The following is a 15,750-nucleotide window of genomic DNA, read 5'->3' on the forward strand; positions in this document are numbered from 1 at the left end:
TGTGTGTGTGTGTGTGTGTGTGTGTGTGTGGTACCACTGAATTTCTTACTCTCCCTACATCTCCGTCACACACGCAAACACGTGGCTGCCTGGCGGGTGCAGGTCTGTGACGGGTTAGGCGTTTTGGGTATGGGCCATCCTCTCTCTATCTTGCCCTCAGCTCCTAGCAGCGAGCTGGCCCTCGTGTGGGGACAGGCAGCGGCTTCAATCTGTTTGGTAAATACTGAGATAAGTAAGGCCCACCCATCACCATCGCAGAAAATAGCCCAGGCCATACAAAGATAGCACACTATGCTGAAAGCATGGAGACATACTTTCCAAAAAAAACTGTGAACATAAATTAGCTATTTTGAGATGTTATAGGGTGTAAAGGAAGCCAGAGTGACAAACAGACAATGGGAGAAAGAGACTGAGGGAGAAAAGCAAATGAGAGATGCAAACGCCTCCTGCTGCCAGTAAAATGTCAATGGAACCCTGGGGATGCATTGATTAACCTCTCTACTCCTAATCTGCCTTCACCTTTTGCATCTCTCACTGAAGGCAAACACACAGACTGGTGGAATACAGATAGACAAACTGACCAGATCTGCATAAACATGCCAAAGAGCAGTTGAATGGATACAAGGGGAAAAGCTATTAGAGCTATTTACAAAAGCACTGTGTGATGACTCAGGTTTTAATTAAAAGGATTAACAAATTGTGAGCAATGACAGACAATGATCTCTTTTACTCTCTCTTCAGTTTTTGTTATTTTAAGCAGATATAGCTTCTTTTTATACATTTGTTTGTTAATGTAGATGATAGACAACAATGAAAACAAAAGCACAATAAAAACATCCACACTCCATAGAATTCAATTTAGTTCAATTCAGTTTAGCTTGATTCAGTTCATTTAAAAATTAAATACAATGCGGCAACTATTTCCATTATCAATTAATTGATCCGTTTTTTGGTCTATAAAGCATCATGAAATTGTGAAATTGAAAATGAAACTTATTCTTTATAACTTATTATTGTTATGTAAGAGCAGCAAATCCTTATATTGGAGAACCTGGAATTGACTGTTTAATTGGTTATTGGACTAATCATTTTAACTTCAACTCAATACGTTTTTGTCTCTCCCACATGAGGAAATCTGTAGAATGTAGGTGTCATGTCACAAAACAGATCAGATAATCAGATTTTCTCTTGCATTGTGCAGTGTGAATTGGTTTATGCAGTTAAATCTACTGTATGAAACTTAAATGTTGTGGTGAAAATCTTACAATCCTTATAAAATTATAATTTTGTTTATTATTTTCAGTTATAAAGGAGTTTTTCTCGGTTTAATTCAAATATTCCATAATCCTCTAATGAGTCCAAATACTAACCTTCTTCCTGTTTTCTCTCGTCTCTTTGGCAGTTTGCTCCCAGTTCTCCAAAGGTGTGTATGCCATCATCGGCCTGTATGACAGGAAGACAGTCAACATGCTCATGTCCTTCTGCGGAGCGCTGCATGTCTGCTTCGTCACGCCGTCCTTCCCCATCGAGACGGCCAACCAGTTTGTCATCCAGCTGAGGCCCGAGCTCCAGGACGCTCTGGTGGGAGTGATCGACCACTACGGATGGAACAAGTTTGTCTATATGTACAGTTCTGACTCAGGTAGGAAACTTAGAACTCATTTATTTAATTTATCATCATACTGTGATAATATTTGGCAGCTTTATGTTTTCATTATAAAAAGATGCGACTTTGAAGTGGGCTTAGCCATTTGGAGTATACATGTAGCTTAACCAGAACTGCCTTCTTTCACCTTAAAAAACATTGCCCGTCTCCGCCCATCACTCACCTTCTCTGCTGCCGAAACTTGGATTCACGCCTTCATCACTTCCAGAATTGATTACTGCAACAGCATCCTCTATGGTTCACCTGCTAAAGCCTTAAATAAACATCCAATACAGCCCAAACTCTGCTGCCCGTCTCCTCACACACACACCTGTTCCTGTGATCCCATCACTCCCCCTGTAACCTCCTCTCCCCACCACTCAGGACCACACACCATACCTGGGGTGACAGAGCTTTCACAATCGCAGCCCCCTCCCTCTGGAACTCCCTACCCAAACACATCTGTGACTGTACTGACCTGGACACATTCAAAACACACCTCTTCAGATTAGCTTTCCACATACAATAGTCTTACATTTCTCACCTGATAGTTACTGCTTTTATTGTTTTTAATTGCTTCTAATATGCTTGTTTTATGTGTTGGTTTTATTGCTTATCTGTTTTTAATGTGATATACGTGCTGGTTTTACTGTAAAGTTTATTTGAGTACCATGAAAAGCGCTATATAAATAAAATGTATTATTAATATTATTATTATTCTCTAAAATATTTCATATAAAAGGTTTTCAATTGATTATCAGGATACATATCTTAAATACGGTATGTTATCCTCATTCATGATTTCTTCTGAAAAGCAATTTAACTACATGCTCATGAATACAGTCAGAGGCAAAACCAGTCATTAAACCAACCACCATTAGTCGTCTTCATATTGCCATGGCGACAGCAATTGGGTCGTAGCCATTGTACAGCAATGAGCAGCCATCAGAACATTTATTTCAGACAAAGATGGAGAACACAGAAAAGAAACATTGACCTGCAGATAAATCACACAATGGAACAAAAGATAAAGGTTGTCATTAAGTGCTCCTCAACAGTGTTGCAACAGTTCCTGCAAAAGAGAGGCTGCCTCTCAGTGAACCTTCCCTGAATAAATAAAAGGTAAAAAAAAAAAAAAAAATACATCAGTAGCATGCCAAAAGAAAACACAAAGTGCTGTAGCATACAATTTAAAAATCTTCATAACATTCCTGCAGAAATAATGCAGCACACTTGTCAGACTAGCTATACCCTTCCCACAATGCCATCCCATCTGTCCCAGGTGTTGTGGGTTTTGGAGCATGACTATGCAGGGTGTATTTTGTGTGCGTGTGACAAAAAGCATGCACGCTTTGTATACGTGTGTGCGTTTTGCACATGCAAATTATTGCAACTTTTCTCGGCTTGTGTTTGTGACTTGTGTGTGAGAGACATAAGCAGGCTTAAGTCAGCTTTAAAAGACAGATGCCATCATGTCACTCTGTAAAGCACACTATCAAGCAGTGCACAGGGAGATTTCACAGTGGCCTCTAGCCCTATTCATTCATGATGGCCATAGCACCACACACGTCCCACAGATTTATTTATCTTCTGTGATCCCTTCATTACCAACTCACAAACTGCTGGGTAGTGTGTGCGTGTGTGAGTGTGTGTATATGTGCAGGGTCGCCCCCGTGTGATTGAGTGGTGGGATGGAGCCAGTAGAATCCATATCAGTAGTCCTCTGTTGCCTGGATACTACACTGTAGTCACCCTTCCTACAGGGTTATTTTAAGCCTTTAAGAAAAATCCTATTAAGTTGTGAGGAATTTATTTTATGTGTGTGTGTGTGCTTTTCCTAATATTTGATCAAAGTATTTTTTTTAGCACTTGTAGGTGAAATTGCCTATTAAAAAGGTTCGGCTAATGTCTAGTCTAATATATTTGTATTATATTGTACTTTTTCAGTGTTTTAATCTATTATGTGAAGTGGTCAAGCACATACAAATATACCATATGCAGTGGCAATTTTCTAAAACTTCAGGAGCTTTAACATTTTTTCCCCTTTTTTCTAATAACATCTATCTTGCTGTCTTACAGCATCCACTAATAAACGTGCCTCTCATTTTTATTTTCAAAAGCCAAGAATGGGAAAACAAATTTGATAGCCCATTAAACCTCTCATAAACAATACTCAGGAAATGGTTTTCCCAAAGCGTTATTTTCTCTACTCTCGATTGCCTGGTGCCCAGGTCTCCGTGTATTGCCTCTGGCCAAAAGGATGCTTATGACAGCCAGATTCCATTATGATATTATTCTCTTTCAGGGATGCCTTTGGAGAACCATTTTTACTTTGGTCAGTCTTACGAGCCTCCCCGCCAGACTGGCTCTGATTTATAGGGGTGCATCAGCCACATACATAGCTATATTTGAAAAGGTGAGAGGATATTCAATGCACAAAGTGAGACAAAAAAGGGGAAAAAAAAGCAAGGATGAATAAATAGATGGAATATATAAGAAGATAAGAAAAAGTCTAGCCACACTGGTGACATTGAAGGAAAGTTGACTCCAGGTTGTTCCATAATACATTACAGTACAGAACATCAACAAAGAGTTAATGAATAATGCACTAATTTTAACTCATCTTGCTCAAGTGCTGGAATATAATGTACATAATGCATAATCAGATTAACAAATAAATAAACACATCAAGACCTTAGAAAGAAGTAAGACCATTGAAAAAGAGAGAATGAAAAGATAAAACAAAGTGAACTGCTTCAGTGGGAAAGAATCTGCTGGCTCACATTATGTTGCATGGTGCTGTCCATGGTGCTGAAACCTTTACTGGCACTGGGACTCCATTCAAAAGCAGTTGTCCATTCTCCTCAGGACCCAGTGGCCTTATTCACAGCCATGGTTAAGTGCCCCCTGTGTTCCCATGCCTATCATCAGTTTCACAGCTACTACTGAATCTGTCAACACCAAGGGCTACAATTATTCACAGTGAATGGATAGAGACACAATGAAATGTGTTATATGTCCCCATGTACATTTTTACATATCATTTTTTTGGGCGTCTATAATTTATTTATATTGTACTGTACTGTGGTCATATGTGGAGGTGAAAGAGCATTCACCTTTTTGTTTCTTAATGACCTGATATCAAATAGGCAGTGTGAATTGCCTGGAGAGCAGCTGGTGTGCATTTTAGTAAGGCCAGGCAATCATCTTTCAGAGGCTGTGACTGCCTTTCCCATTCTACTTTTGACATGGTCTGTGTTGCTGTTGTTGTGGATAAGCCATATTTACATTTGCTCAATATGCATACAATGCCTGTATGAACATGAACAAACAAGCATGGAGGATATACAAAACACATTATGTATAGGCCCATGGTGGCTCTAACGGCATTTGCCGGCTTAGTGTTGGAAAAAACAAATACAGCTTCATCATCATGTGTTAGTTTACATTTTCTAAATTTTGTAATTGCTATAATTCATTTGGGTAATGTCTACCAGTCTGCTGCGGGGAAATTACTTTATTTACTCTGCGGAACAACTGTGGCTGGCAGCGCAAGAGGAATCTGATTGGTCTACAGCCAGCAGCAAAGGAGTACAACAGTGAGTCAGACTGTAAATCAGAGCTCTAGATCAATGTGTTCTCTAATCGCCGTTTATTTCCTGTCTTAGCATGAGGCTTTAGCTCATTGGTTGTTCTACTTCTGGTACTATGATGCTCAAGTGACTCTGCAGCGTATTGGTGACAGTGTAATTGAGTAATGCCACCTGTAATTGGTGCTCAGTGGACGTAAAGCGGGCTGTGAGTGTGTACCCTGCGATGGTGCATGGGCTGATTATTTGTTAGTGTGAAAGTGGTGATTATTTAGCCTGGTGCTGTACGAATTGGAAAAGCACACCTGTACAAGTCAGAGTGCTTAATGGACTGTCCCACTCGTTATACTTCATCACTGAAGCTACAGGGGAGATTCTGATGGATAAGCTTATCAGGAGCAGTTTGGTTTTTCTGCACAGCTTCTATTTTGTTCCCACGTTTTAATTTATCTTTGAGCTCATAATATAACTACACACTGCATAAGATTAGCCTGCACGTAATGTATGTCTCATGCCGCCGACACTTATGGATCGCTCTCGGTAAAGAGCTAGTCATTCATCGCTTCATTCATCTTGGATGTCTTTGGGGAACTTTTTCTGTAAATGCCTACACAGTTTCTATTTTCCATTTCAGTCAGAACTTACTGCAATTAGAGTTGTACCTTTCTCCACACTTCTGTCTAGGCCTGTCAGTGCTGCAGAAGGTTCTGGACACAGCAGCGGAGAGGAACTGGTTGGTGACCTCGGTCAATGTGGAGACCATGACGGAGGCCTCTTTCTTGAAAGTGTTCCAGGATTTGGACAAGAGGAAGGAGGGCCAGATTATCATCGATTGTGAGACCGAGAGGCTCACTGGCATCCTTAAAAAGGTAAAGAGCTTTTCTCTGTTTTATAAATGAGAGGGGGTTATAGAATTATGTTGCAATATATAATGCAATTTCAGCAGATAGACTGCAACCTCATAACATAATGAAACCATACTGTATCATACTGTTCATGTGCGCCAACACAAGTAGGAATTTTACATGATCAATGTATTTTCCTTTTGAAAACATCAAGCTTATTATAAATAGAGTTATAAGCCTGCATTTTAAGTTTTAAAAGACTACATCAGAAAAAACATTTCAACAAATTTAAAAAGACACAAGAACAAGAATGGGCATGTTTCAATTGGATGAACAACAGAGAGAGACAGGAAGAGAAAGGTGTGGATATAGATGGAGAGTGGGGGTTGGTTGGCGGTCTGCTATAGCGTTTAGTCTACTGGAGCATCAAGGACAGGGGAGATAAATAAAGCAGCATTGGCATTTGTAGTCGGCAGTTCCTTTGTGATAGGATCATCACTTACTCAGCTCTGCGCGGTTGAAAGAGAAAGGCATCACAATTGACTATTCGTTAAACCCTGTCCCCCACAGCTTAGAAACCATAACTAGGCATGGCAGGTGTGTCAAGCTTTGGATAACAGAGTCATTATCTGCTGACTTTTTGCCTGAGACATGTAGCTTTAGCCTCAGTCTTCAAACACAATATCATGCATGTAGCCATCAAGTGCCCTTATAAGACCCCTCTTAGGTTTCCTGTTTAAAACAAGTCAGCTTGACTAGGGGAAGCTTTTTCCAACCAACTCATGTAGCTAACATTAGCTCAATTAGCTAGCTAGCTACAGCTGATAAAATCTGCTAGGGACAGTTGTCTTTCCAGCTGGCTAAGTCGACAATCAGTAGTTGAAAATGAGAAGCCTGCACATATCTACCTCTGTCAGAAATCAAGTACCCATTGTTTCAAAAGTTACAAAAAAATGTTGAGCGGATGTTGATACTGTGATTACAAACCTTTTTCACAGCAGACGTCATAGCAGGAAAAGTACAGGTGTAACTGATAACGAGTGCATTCCATTCAGGTGAGCTAATTACAGGGCTCCGGTGTTTTGCATGCTGCCTCACTGGTGTGGCTTACTGGGGCACTTAATGGAACTCAGCCATCGTTAAGAACATTTGTTTCACCTGTGTTCTCCTGCTATGACAAGTCAAAATGACTGCTGTGAAAGAGGTGTTGTAAACTGCACATGTGCAATGTGACTACAGAAAGCTTGACAGACTTGACAGCAATTGTATCCCCAGAAATATCCACACATTTGTCATATTTGTATTGTTTTGCTTGTAGGTGTCACTTGTATGATTTATGACTCTTCAGTCAGATTGTAATAGTTTTTCTGTTTCAGTACTTTTCATAAGAAAAGAAAAAGAAAAAACGCACACACATGCACTTTGATGTTCATAACACATAGTCCCTATCTATGTGGCTGCTCTGTGTGAGTGTTATTGATGGCCCTGCGTCTACAGTTAAGGTTATTGCATCAGTTCTCACCAGTTTACAGGAGCTGAGCCTGAGAAGTTCTCCATTCAGACGTCCACCATCAATCACCCACATCTGCTCCCTGCCTCCACACCGCCCTGCCTGTGCATCCAAACAGTGGCGAACGCACACACATCGCCTCTGCCTATTTGGACCTTTAAACTCCCCCCTGTGTTCATCTCATTCATCTCATACAGTACACAGATTCTTCTACGATAAAGTCACTGACAGTTTCCTGAGGGCGACTCTTCACAGCAACTGAATGTTGATGTAGTCTCCTTAGAGAACATTCATCGTGACAGAAGAGCTACCTCGAAAACGTTTTATTGAGTTTTCCAAAAGAGAGACAAAACAGTGACCCGTTCTCCTGTGGCTGAACTCTGAGTGACTCTTCAAATCTGCGTGTATAATTAAAACACTACTCACTTCCAAAACATTTCCATTTGACGGTGCGCTGTGGCAGTAATGTGTGTCTTCCCCCGGTGTTGGGTGTATTGGTGTCAGCGCTGCTGCCTCTCTCTCCTCCTTCCCTTCAGTTTTCCTTGCCACGGGCTCGTTCGCAGGGCCCGTCTTGTACTAGGGTCACCATTAATAAGAAATGCCACCTTCTGTCATGAACTACAACATTATTAGACACACACCCACATAACACACAAACAAAAGAGTACACTCCCCGAAGTATACGCAAGGGAAAATGCTCACAGAGAGGGAGACTAGTGAAAAATGTGTGAGGTCATGCATAGTGCCTGAACAGAGACAGTGGAATGAGCCTCTTATTATCTGTCCTCAGGCTATTCATTGGATGGTGCATGGCTTTGAATAAGTGCTGCCTACTTGGCCTTATTTTATGTGACCACCCAGTATGCTGTGATGACACATTTACACACACACATTTGTTGTACAGTAGAGCAGGCTCTTTATTTAAGCATAGGCGAATTCAACAGTTGCCCTGAGTGCCACAAGACAGGGTATTATTTTTTCATTTCATTTTAAACCACATCTACATTCAAACGTCAGTGAAACTGGTGTCCAGTGTGCCTATTTCATTTATAAATAAACCACTTCTGGCAGTACACTACACACCTCTCTCTGTGATGTCCAAACTGCCCTGACCCCGCCTGCAGTTATAGAATGACCGCAGCGCAGCCAGAAAAGAGATGCAGGCACGGGAGAGGGTCTTGTGCACAGTTCAGCACTGACAGACTTTATTATTTGATGATAGAATTTTTAGATCATATATATATATATATATATATATATATAATTCATTTCATACTCCTTTTATTACCTCCTTTGACTGTTTTTCCTATTTTTATTTATTTGTTTTTGTAATAATAACTATAATTTCTTGCTTTTGAAATGGTCAGCTCGGGTGTGAGTTGCCTGAAGTCAAAGGAAAAAGATTTGTAACAGCCCTACAGTATGGTGGGAGGGTAGAGGAGAGGAACAGGAAAGTAGACAGAGGAGAGGAGAGGAGAGGAAAGAGAGGAGAGGAGAGGAGAGGAGAGGAGAAGAGAGGAGAGGAGAGGAGAGGAGAAGAGAGGAGAGGAAAGAAAAGAAAGCCAAGTCAAGAAATGAAAATCCTAAATAAAAACAAAAAACCTGTCAAACAAATAAAAATGTGCTTTCTTAATCAAAAATGAGAGGAGAGGAGATGTAAATGGGAGAGGAGAGGGCATTTTTTATTCATGTTCTATAAGCTACATTGATGGGTTTTATTATATGGAGTCTGTTGATATGTTGAGTATTGTCTGTCCTGCACAAGGTGAAGTAGTGTGCACTCTACCAGGTATACTGCTGAGACACCTCTCTGTCAAAACCCTTCTCTCTCTCTCTCTCTCTCTCACACACACACACACACACACACACACACACACACACACACACACACACACACACACACATGAACCATCCATCTGTTTTTGTATCACAGGCATTTTATTCTCTCTCCTCTGACCTTGTCTTCCAGATTGTCGAGCAAGGCAAGAATGCAAAGAGCTACCACTACATTCTGGCTAACCTGGTAAGGAATATTCATTATTATTCTTATCACTGCATCTTTTTAACTATTTAGATTTCTTTGAAATATTTCCACATACTTTACTTGTCTACACACATCCATGCTTCACGAATGAATAGCGTTGCTATGAAATCTGGCTTTTAAAAGGATTCCAGACCTTCAGTGCTTTATTGCCAGTTTAATAGACTTGCATGTGCCAAATAATTTCACCTATCTGCTTTTATGTCTTTTATGTTCTCTCATTCCATTTTCCTTTTCAGCTACTTCATATATTGTTTCACTCGACCATCAAACCTGCAGACATCACAGCAGCACAGTAGACTCACAGTAAAGCACAAGTGGGAAACGTGTTACAGTCAGAAATCTATGCAGACTTACAGTTACAGAAAAAGGTCAGGCAGTAAATGTATGCAAGCTTATATCCATTAACTCTACTGGTCTGCTGCCATCTTCTCAATGCAAAGGTGTGCAGGCCGCTTCAGCACTGTTCAGACTCACTAAGAGCAACCAAATGAAGAGAAAATTGACGTCAACCAAAGCTGTAGTAATAACAGCATTAAAGGTATAGTGGAGGATTATCCCGAATTTTAAATTTTAGAAAAGAACCGCCCTCTCCACTTTTTGAAAAAATGCACATGTGCAACACTCTACCTGCTCCCGAGAGGGAAGGCCTATTAAACGTGTGCACGAGAGTGCACTGTTTACAAGTTGCTGTCGGCATGGCTCATACAAGCCTACTTTCCCAAAGAAGATTTGCACTTTTTCACAAATTGAGATGTTTACCGAGTCTGCGCGGTGCGTGACTTGTGCCAGGGCTAGCATCGCTAATCATAGCTTACATCAACTTTTACTAGCAGTGATTTTAAATGGATTTCTCCAAATAGCACGCCAAACTTTACCTGTTGAGTAGAAACTTCGCGACTGAGGCATCAGTGGGAAGCCCAACCTGTGCTTTTAGCGCACGCCAGCGTGTGAAATATTCTCCCAAAAACACTCCGGTCTTGTTTCTTTCTTCAGAGGCCTTTCTCTTCTTGTCATACAATTCCTAGACACTTTTTCTCTTGCGACCCTCAGACATTTTGAAAAAACACGGTGAGAACGGCGAGCTTCAATGAATGGCTGAAACCGTAGCTCACTACCTATGCTCACCACACATATACACCTGAAAGTGCGCATGCACAGAAAGCAAAACCTACCTAGGGACGAGCACGTACGACGGCCTTACGTAAACATATCACCAGACAACTAGGAGGACCAATAGTCTTGATGATCCACCCGGAATTAGAAAATCCTCCATAATACCTTTAATATGCAGCTGCTGGCAAAACAATTTCTGACTGCTGGGGTTTTAGATTGGCTCAATCTCTTTTATCTGGCCAGTTTGCCAGATTTAATTTTGAATGGTAAGGTTCAGACGGTAATAACAGCTGATACGCAAAGTGGCCACAGTCATTTATAAATTACTTGCACCTTTTGTGTGTGTGTGTGTGTGTGTGTGTGTGTGTGTGCGTCCGTGTGTGTGTGTGTGTGTGTGTGTGTGTGTGTTAAACCTGAGAAACATAATTTAGCAATAGAGAAAAATGTTGGTTAAAATGTTGATAAAATCTCTGTCAGAAAAAAACCCTCCATATCCAGTGGTATGGAGTTATAAGTGGTAGCAAAGGCTAGTTTCTATAGTAACATATTCAGCTTCAGAAGAATCAAGATAAGTTATGCAATTTCTCGGTCTTTATCACATGAATATATGTGCACTAGAGGACGGATACCCAAACCAAGCCCGACAGGCCGGGCTGGGTTCCGACAGATATTTAGAAATGATGTTGGGGTTCGGGTCGGGCTCTGTCACATCAGCGCAATAAGGCATTGAACATTTTAAATTAAAAAAAGCGTATTATGTAGGTGCCCACCTGTTAACATGCACTGATGTATGGAGGAAATATTTATTCATAATTCAAATTGAAAGTCCAAAGAGAAATTGAAAGTCCAAAGAGAAAACAAAGCAAGATCAAATTAAAATTTTTTTTTTTTTTTAATTTTCCATTTGGCTTTGGCTTTTGAATTTAATATTTGGCTTTTGAATTTGAATTTAACATTGGCTTTTAATTTTCATTTAATATTTGGCTTTTGAATTTCAATTTAACATTGGCTTTTAATTTTCATTTAATATTTGGCTTTTGAATTTCAATTTAACATTGGCTTTTAATTTTCATTTAATATTTGGCATTTCAATTTCCATTTAGTTTTTCAGTCTAGCGTAATACAAGCCACTGGGTTTGAAAGCCCACCTAATGATATGTGATATGTGTGTGTGTGTGTGTGTGTGTGTGTGTGTGTGTGTGTGTGTGTGTGTGTGTGTGTGTGTGTGTGTGTGTGTGTGTGTTAATCTGAAAAACATTGCCTATCAATAGAAAAAAATATTGGTTAAAATGTTGATCAAATATGTGTCAGAAAAAAACCTCCATATCCAGTGGTAGCAAAGGCTAGTTTCTATAGTAACCTCTTCAGCTCACTGCACTGCATTAGCCCATACATGAAGCAGAAAAAAAGACACTAGTTTGTCTGCTCAACTGAGAAATATGGACACCTGGCAGCAACACACACAGGTACATTAGGGAGACAGTGGTGAGAGGAGGGGGGAGACTTAACACCGCCCCTCTTCGTTGCTTGCATTTGTCTCCTGTAGCTTGAGCTAGCCTTTTATTTTGTACCTGTGACACCAGAAGGGCATGGAACAATCTGAAATGCATGCTGCTTAACAGCCAGCCACTTCTTTTTGACTTCATTTATCTTTACCGTGTGGATGTGATGATCAGAGAAAGTAAACAAGTGAGAGTTTGAGATAGACATATGGCCTCAGAGCTGAAGCTACACATGACATGAAACAAATGACATCAGAGCAGAAAGAGAAAGGATGGAAAATTGTGTGATGTCAGACAAATGCCTGGCAAGCAGGAGAGACACCTTTTCTTTTCATCAGTCAAAACGGACAAATCTTTTCTCCCACTCTCCTGCTCGGTTTCTACTCCCACCCATTCCCACTCGTCTGCCTCTTCTTCTCCCCCCTGCACTGATAGGCAGCCTGCCGAGAGACCGAATCTGCCTTTCTACCCACTCTGAAAAACAGCCTCCTCCACATAATAGTCAGGGGGGAAAATAGATGTAGGCGCTACCATTACAGTGAAGCGCTTCCTTCTCCATTCTGTTCTGCCCGAGGCATCCCTTGCATTGTTCCCCGTAGCCTATGAGGTTTTGATCCTGCCATTGTTAACAGTAGCCTATGAGGACTTAGTCTATCAGAGATTAGCTCCGGACTGAACACAGACATGAAATGAGGTTTTCTTTTTTCTCTCTCACCCCTCAGGAAAGACTAAGATGAAGTATGCTCAGTGGGACAACCTCTCTAAGTGAAAAAGAAGGATTTGTTTCATTATGCTATTAACCCTTGCACTGTTGATGGTACAGTTAAAAACAGTAACTACCTGTACACTGTAATGCATTCTGAAGAATTACCCTCTAATGCCAGGTGCACATTAGACTACTGGTTCCCAACCTTTTAGGGCAGGTGGGATGACTGAAAGGTTTTTTTTCGTGTTACAATTGTCCATCAATTCACAAGAAATAAAAGCAAAAGTCAAAAGAATGTCTGCAAAATGAAGCAACATAAATATGCTTTTTTCTGATATTATATCCTGTGATTCCTATTCTTCTGTGGTTCACAACCTGGGGGTTGGGACGCCCCAAGGGGTAACATCTGAGGGGTCACAAGATGATTAAATAGATTAAAAAAAATAGAAAATACAACATATTTCTTTCACAAAATTATGTTTATTTCTACTAAAGGGCTGCAAGTACACATTCATTTGTTTTAGGGGTCACAAAGGCCAAAAAGGTTTGGAACAACTGATCTAGCGACCCCTCCAATTTGCTATTGTCACTCCAGCCAGTATGGTTCAATGTCAGGAATTTCACTAAATTCATCAGAGGACTCTGCACTGCTTTGCGTGCAGTTAGTATAATCATGCATTGTGCATGTGAAAGAAATTGCAATTTTCTTTACCCATACACATATCTCTTTTTCGACAATTGTGTCTCAGTTCACCTCTCTCCCTGTCCACTTCCTGTCTCAGGGCTTCCTGGACATCGACCTGACAGACCTGAGGAAAGGTGGGGCGAACATCACCGGCTTCCAGCTCGTCAACAACTCTGAGCCGGCCGTCAGCCGCGTCGTCCAGCAGTGGATGGAGTTTGACAACAAAGACTCCAAAGTGCCCAAGAGTGGACTTAAAGTACTACTGCTTTGCTCTCTGATCTGTCCTTCTTTTATTCTCCTTCTTCTATCTTGGAAGCGTTAATACAAGAAGTTGTAAGGCTGCACAGGATATGCCAAGATGTCACATTTGAAGTAACACAAACTAAATCATGATCAGGCCGTCTTTCTCAGAAGGTGTGATTAGCTTTTCTTTGTGAGGTTATGGTTACCTCGGCCAAATGGGCTGTTATTTCCCCTGTCAGTTTTTTTGTGACTGTCAGCAGCATATTGCAAAAAGCTATAAGGTAAGATCAAGGATAAAATAACCCTTGATCCTGTCTGACTGTGGTGTTCTGGGATTTCTGCTATTTTGTTATTATTATTGATTTCAAACCAAAACAACTGTCCAACCAGCTAAGATAGAGGATTGATTCCAAATCCAAATATCTGTGTGTTTTTACAAGGTCAAGCTGTAAACTAATAATTAAGGTAATAAGAAATCATCCTTGGGGAGCTGAAGGAGGCTTTTGGAATTTGTTGAATGTTTTCTTTCGCTTTGAGCCACAAGTGCATCTGTACTTTTTGCAATAAAGGTAACTTCGTTTTTTTTACACAGAGAGTCTTAACATATGACGGGGTAAAAGTCATGTCCACGGCCTTCCAGAATTTAAGGAGACAGAGGATAGACATCTCTCGAAGGGGCAACGCTGGAGAGTGTCTCGCCAACCCACCAGCTCCCTGGGGACAGGGCATAGACATCCAGAGAGCCTTGCAGCAGGTATGTGTGCATACTAATGATACTAATGTGTGCACACACATGCACATACATAGAACCTCAAACTCACACACACTCGCACAAATTCTTGAGTGGCACATTGGCTAACGGCTCCTGAGTTGGGGCTGGCTGAACAAATTAGGTCTCATTCTGTCGTGTAAAGTTCACATTAAGTCGTAGGAGAGCTGTGCAGTATCAAATGTGACATCATGGCTAGTAAACAAATCCTGCAGGCAATAACACTCAGCCGTGATCATCATGCAATATGACATCAGCAATTGAGTTTAGAATTGTAAATTTTTGGCATTGTAAATAGAAATGTTGGACTGGCCTTGAGACTTCACAGTGTCTCATTGAGACATGCAGACACTCGTGCTTGTAATAGCATGTATACCGAGGACAATTGTTTAATTAGATCGAAAATTAGATTTTTAAAAAGTAACTACAAAGTAGCCATATACAGTAGCCAATTAAAAATACATTTAAAAGTCCATTAATTGCCCGGATAGCTCAGTTGGTAGAGCGGGCGCCCATATATAGAGGTTTACTCCTCGACGCAGCGGGCCCGGGTCCGAATCCGCCCTGCGGCCCTTTGCTGCATGTCGTTCCCCCTCTCTCTCCCCTTTCATGTCTTCTGCTGTCCTATCGAAATAAAGGCTGAAAAATGCCCAAAAGAATAATCTTAAAAAAACCTAAAAAAAGTCCAATATGTGATGTTTGTAGCCTGGAACACCATTTACATTAAGTATGTATGGTATAATAAATGCACTGTTTTGAGGCCACATTTGTAATTTCATGTATGTCTGTTTGTGTGTGTGTGTCTGTCTGCGCAGCCCGAGGCTCTGTCTGCAGAGTGGCTGTGCAGAGGCCTGCTCAGTGTCAATCTAGCCATCTGCCTGTGCATGGACTGGAGATGGAAGCCGTGTTCGCTCAATTAACTCCATCACACAGCCAAGACAAACACATGCGCTGTACACATACACGCACGCCGTCTGTCATTCACGTCCGCAGGGACAAGGCACTGTGGAGTTTCACAAATGAATACTATACAAACACATGCAAGATATGCTTAACATGCATCGCGTGTAAGCGTGACATGCAAATGCTTGCTGTCAG

General features: G+C 40.9%; 1 protein-coding gene across 2 annotated transcripts in view; it reads left to right on the plus strand.

Annotated features, from left to right (window-relative positions):
- The first annotated feature begins 1,395 nt into the window (after nt 1–1,395).
- Nucleotides 1,396–15,750, plus strand: part of gria1a (glutamate receptor, ionotropic, AMPA 1a) — a 59,099-nt gene continuing 44,744 nt past the window's right edge. For both annotated transcript variants that reach the window (XM_039813654.1, XM_039813653.1), the window contains exons 1-5: nt 1,396–1,642; nt 5,920–6,104; nt 9,560–9,613; nt 13,738–13,904; nt 14,478–14,637. In XM_039813654.1, the coding sequence (XP_039669588.1) occupies nt 1,468–1,642; nt 5,920–6,104; nt 9,560–9,613; nt 13,738–13,904; nt 14,478–14,637 (741 nt within the window). In that variant the 5' untranslated portion in view covers nt 1,396–1,467. The remainder of the gene's footprint in view (nt 1,643–5,919; nt 6,105–9,559; nt 9,614–13,737; nt 13,905–14,477; nt 14,638–15,750) is intronic.

The sequence above is a fragment of the Perca fluviatilis genome, chromosome 10, assembly GCF_010015445.1.
Source record: "Perca fluviatilis chromosome 10, GENO_Pfluv_1.0, whole genome shotgun sequence".
Lineage (NCBI taxonomy): Eukaryota > Metazoa > Chordata > Actinopteri > Perciformes > Percidae > Perca > Perca fluviatilis.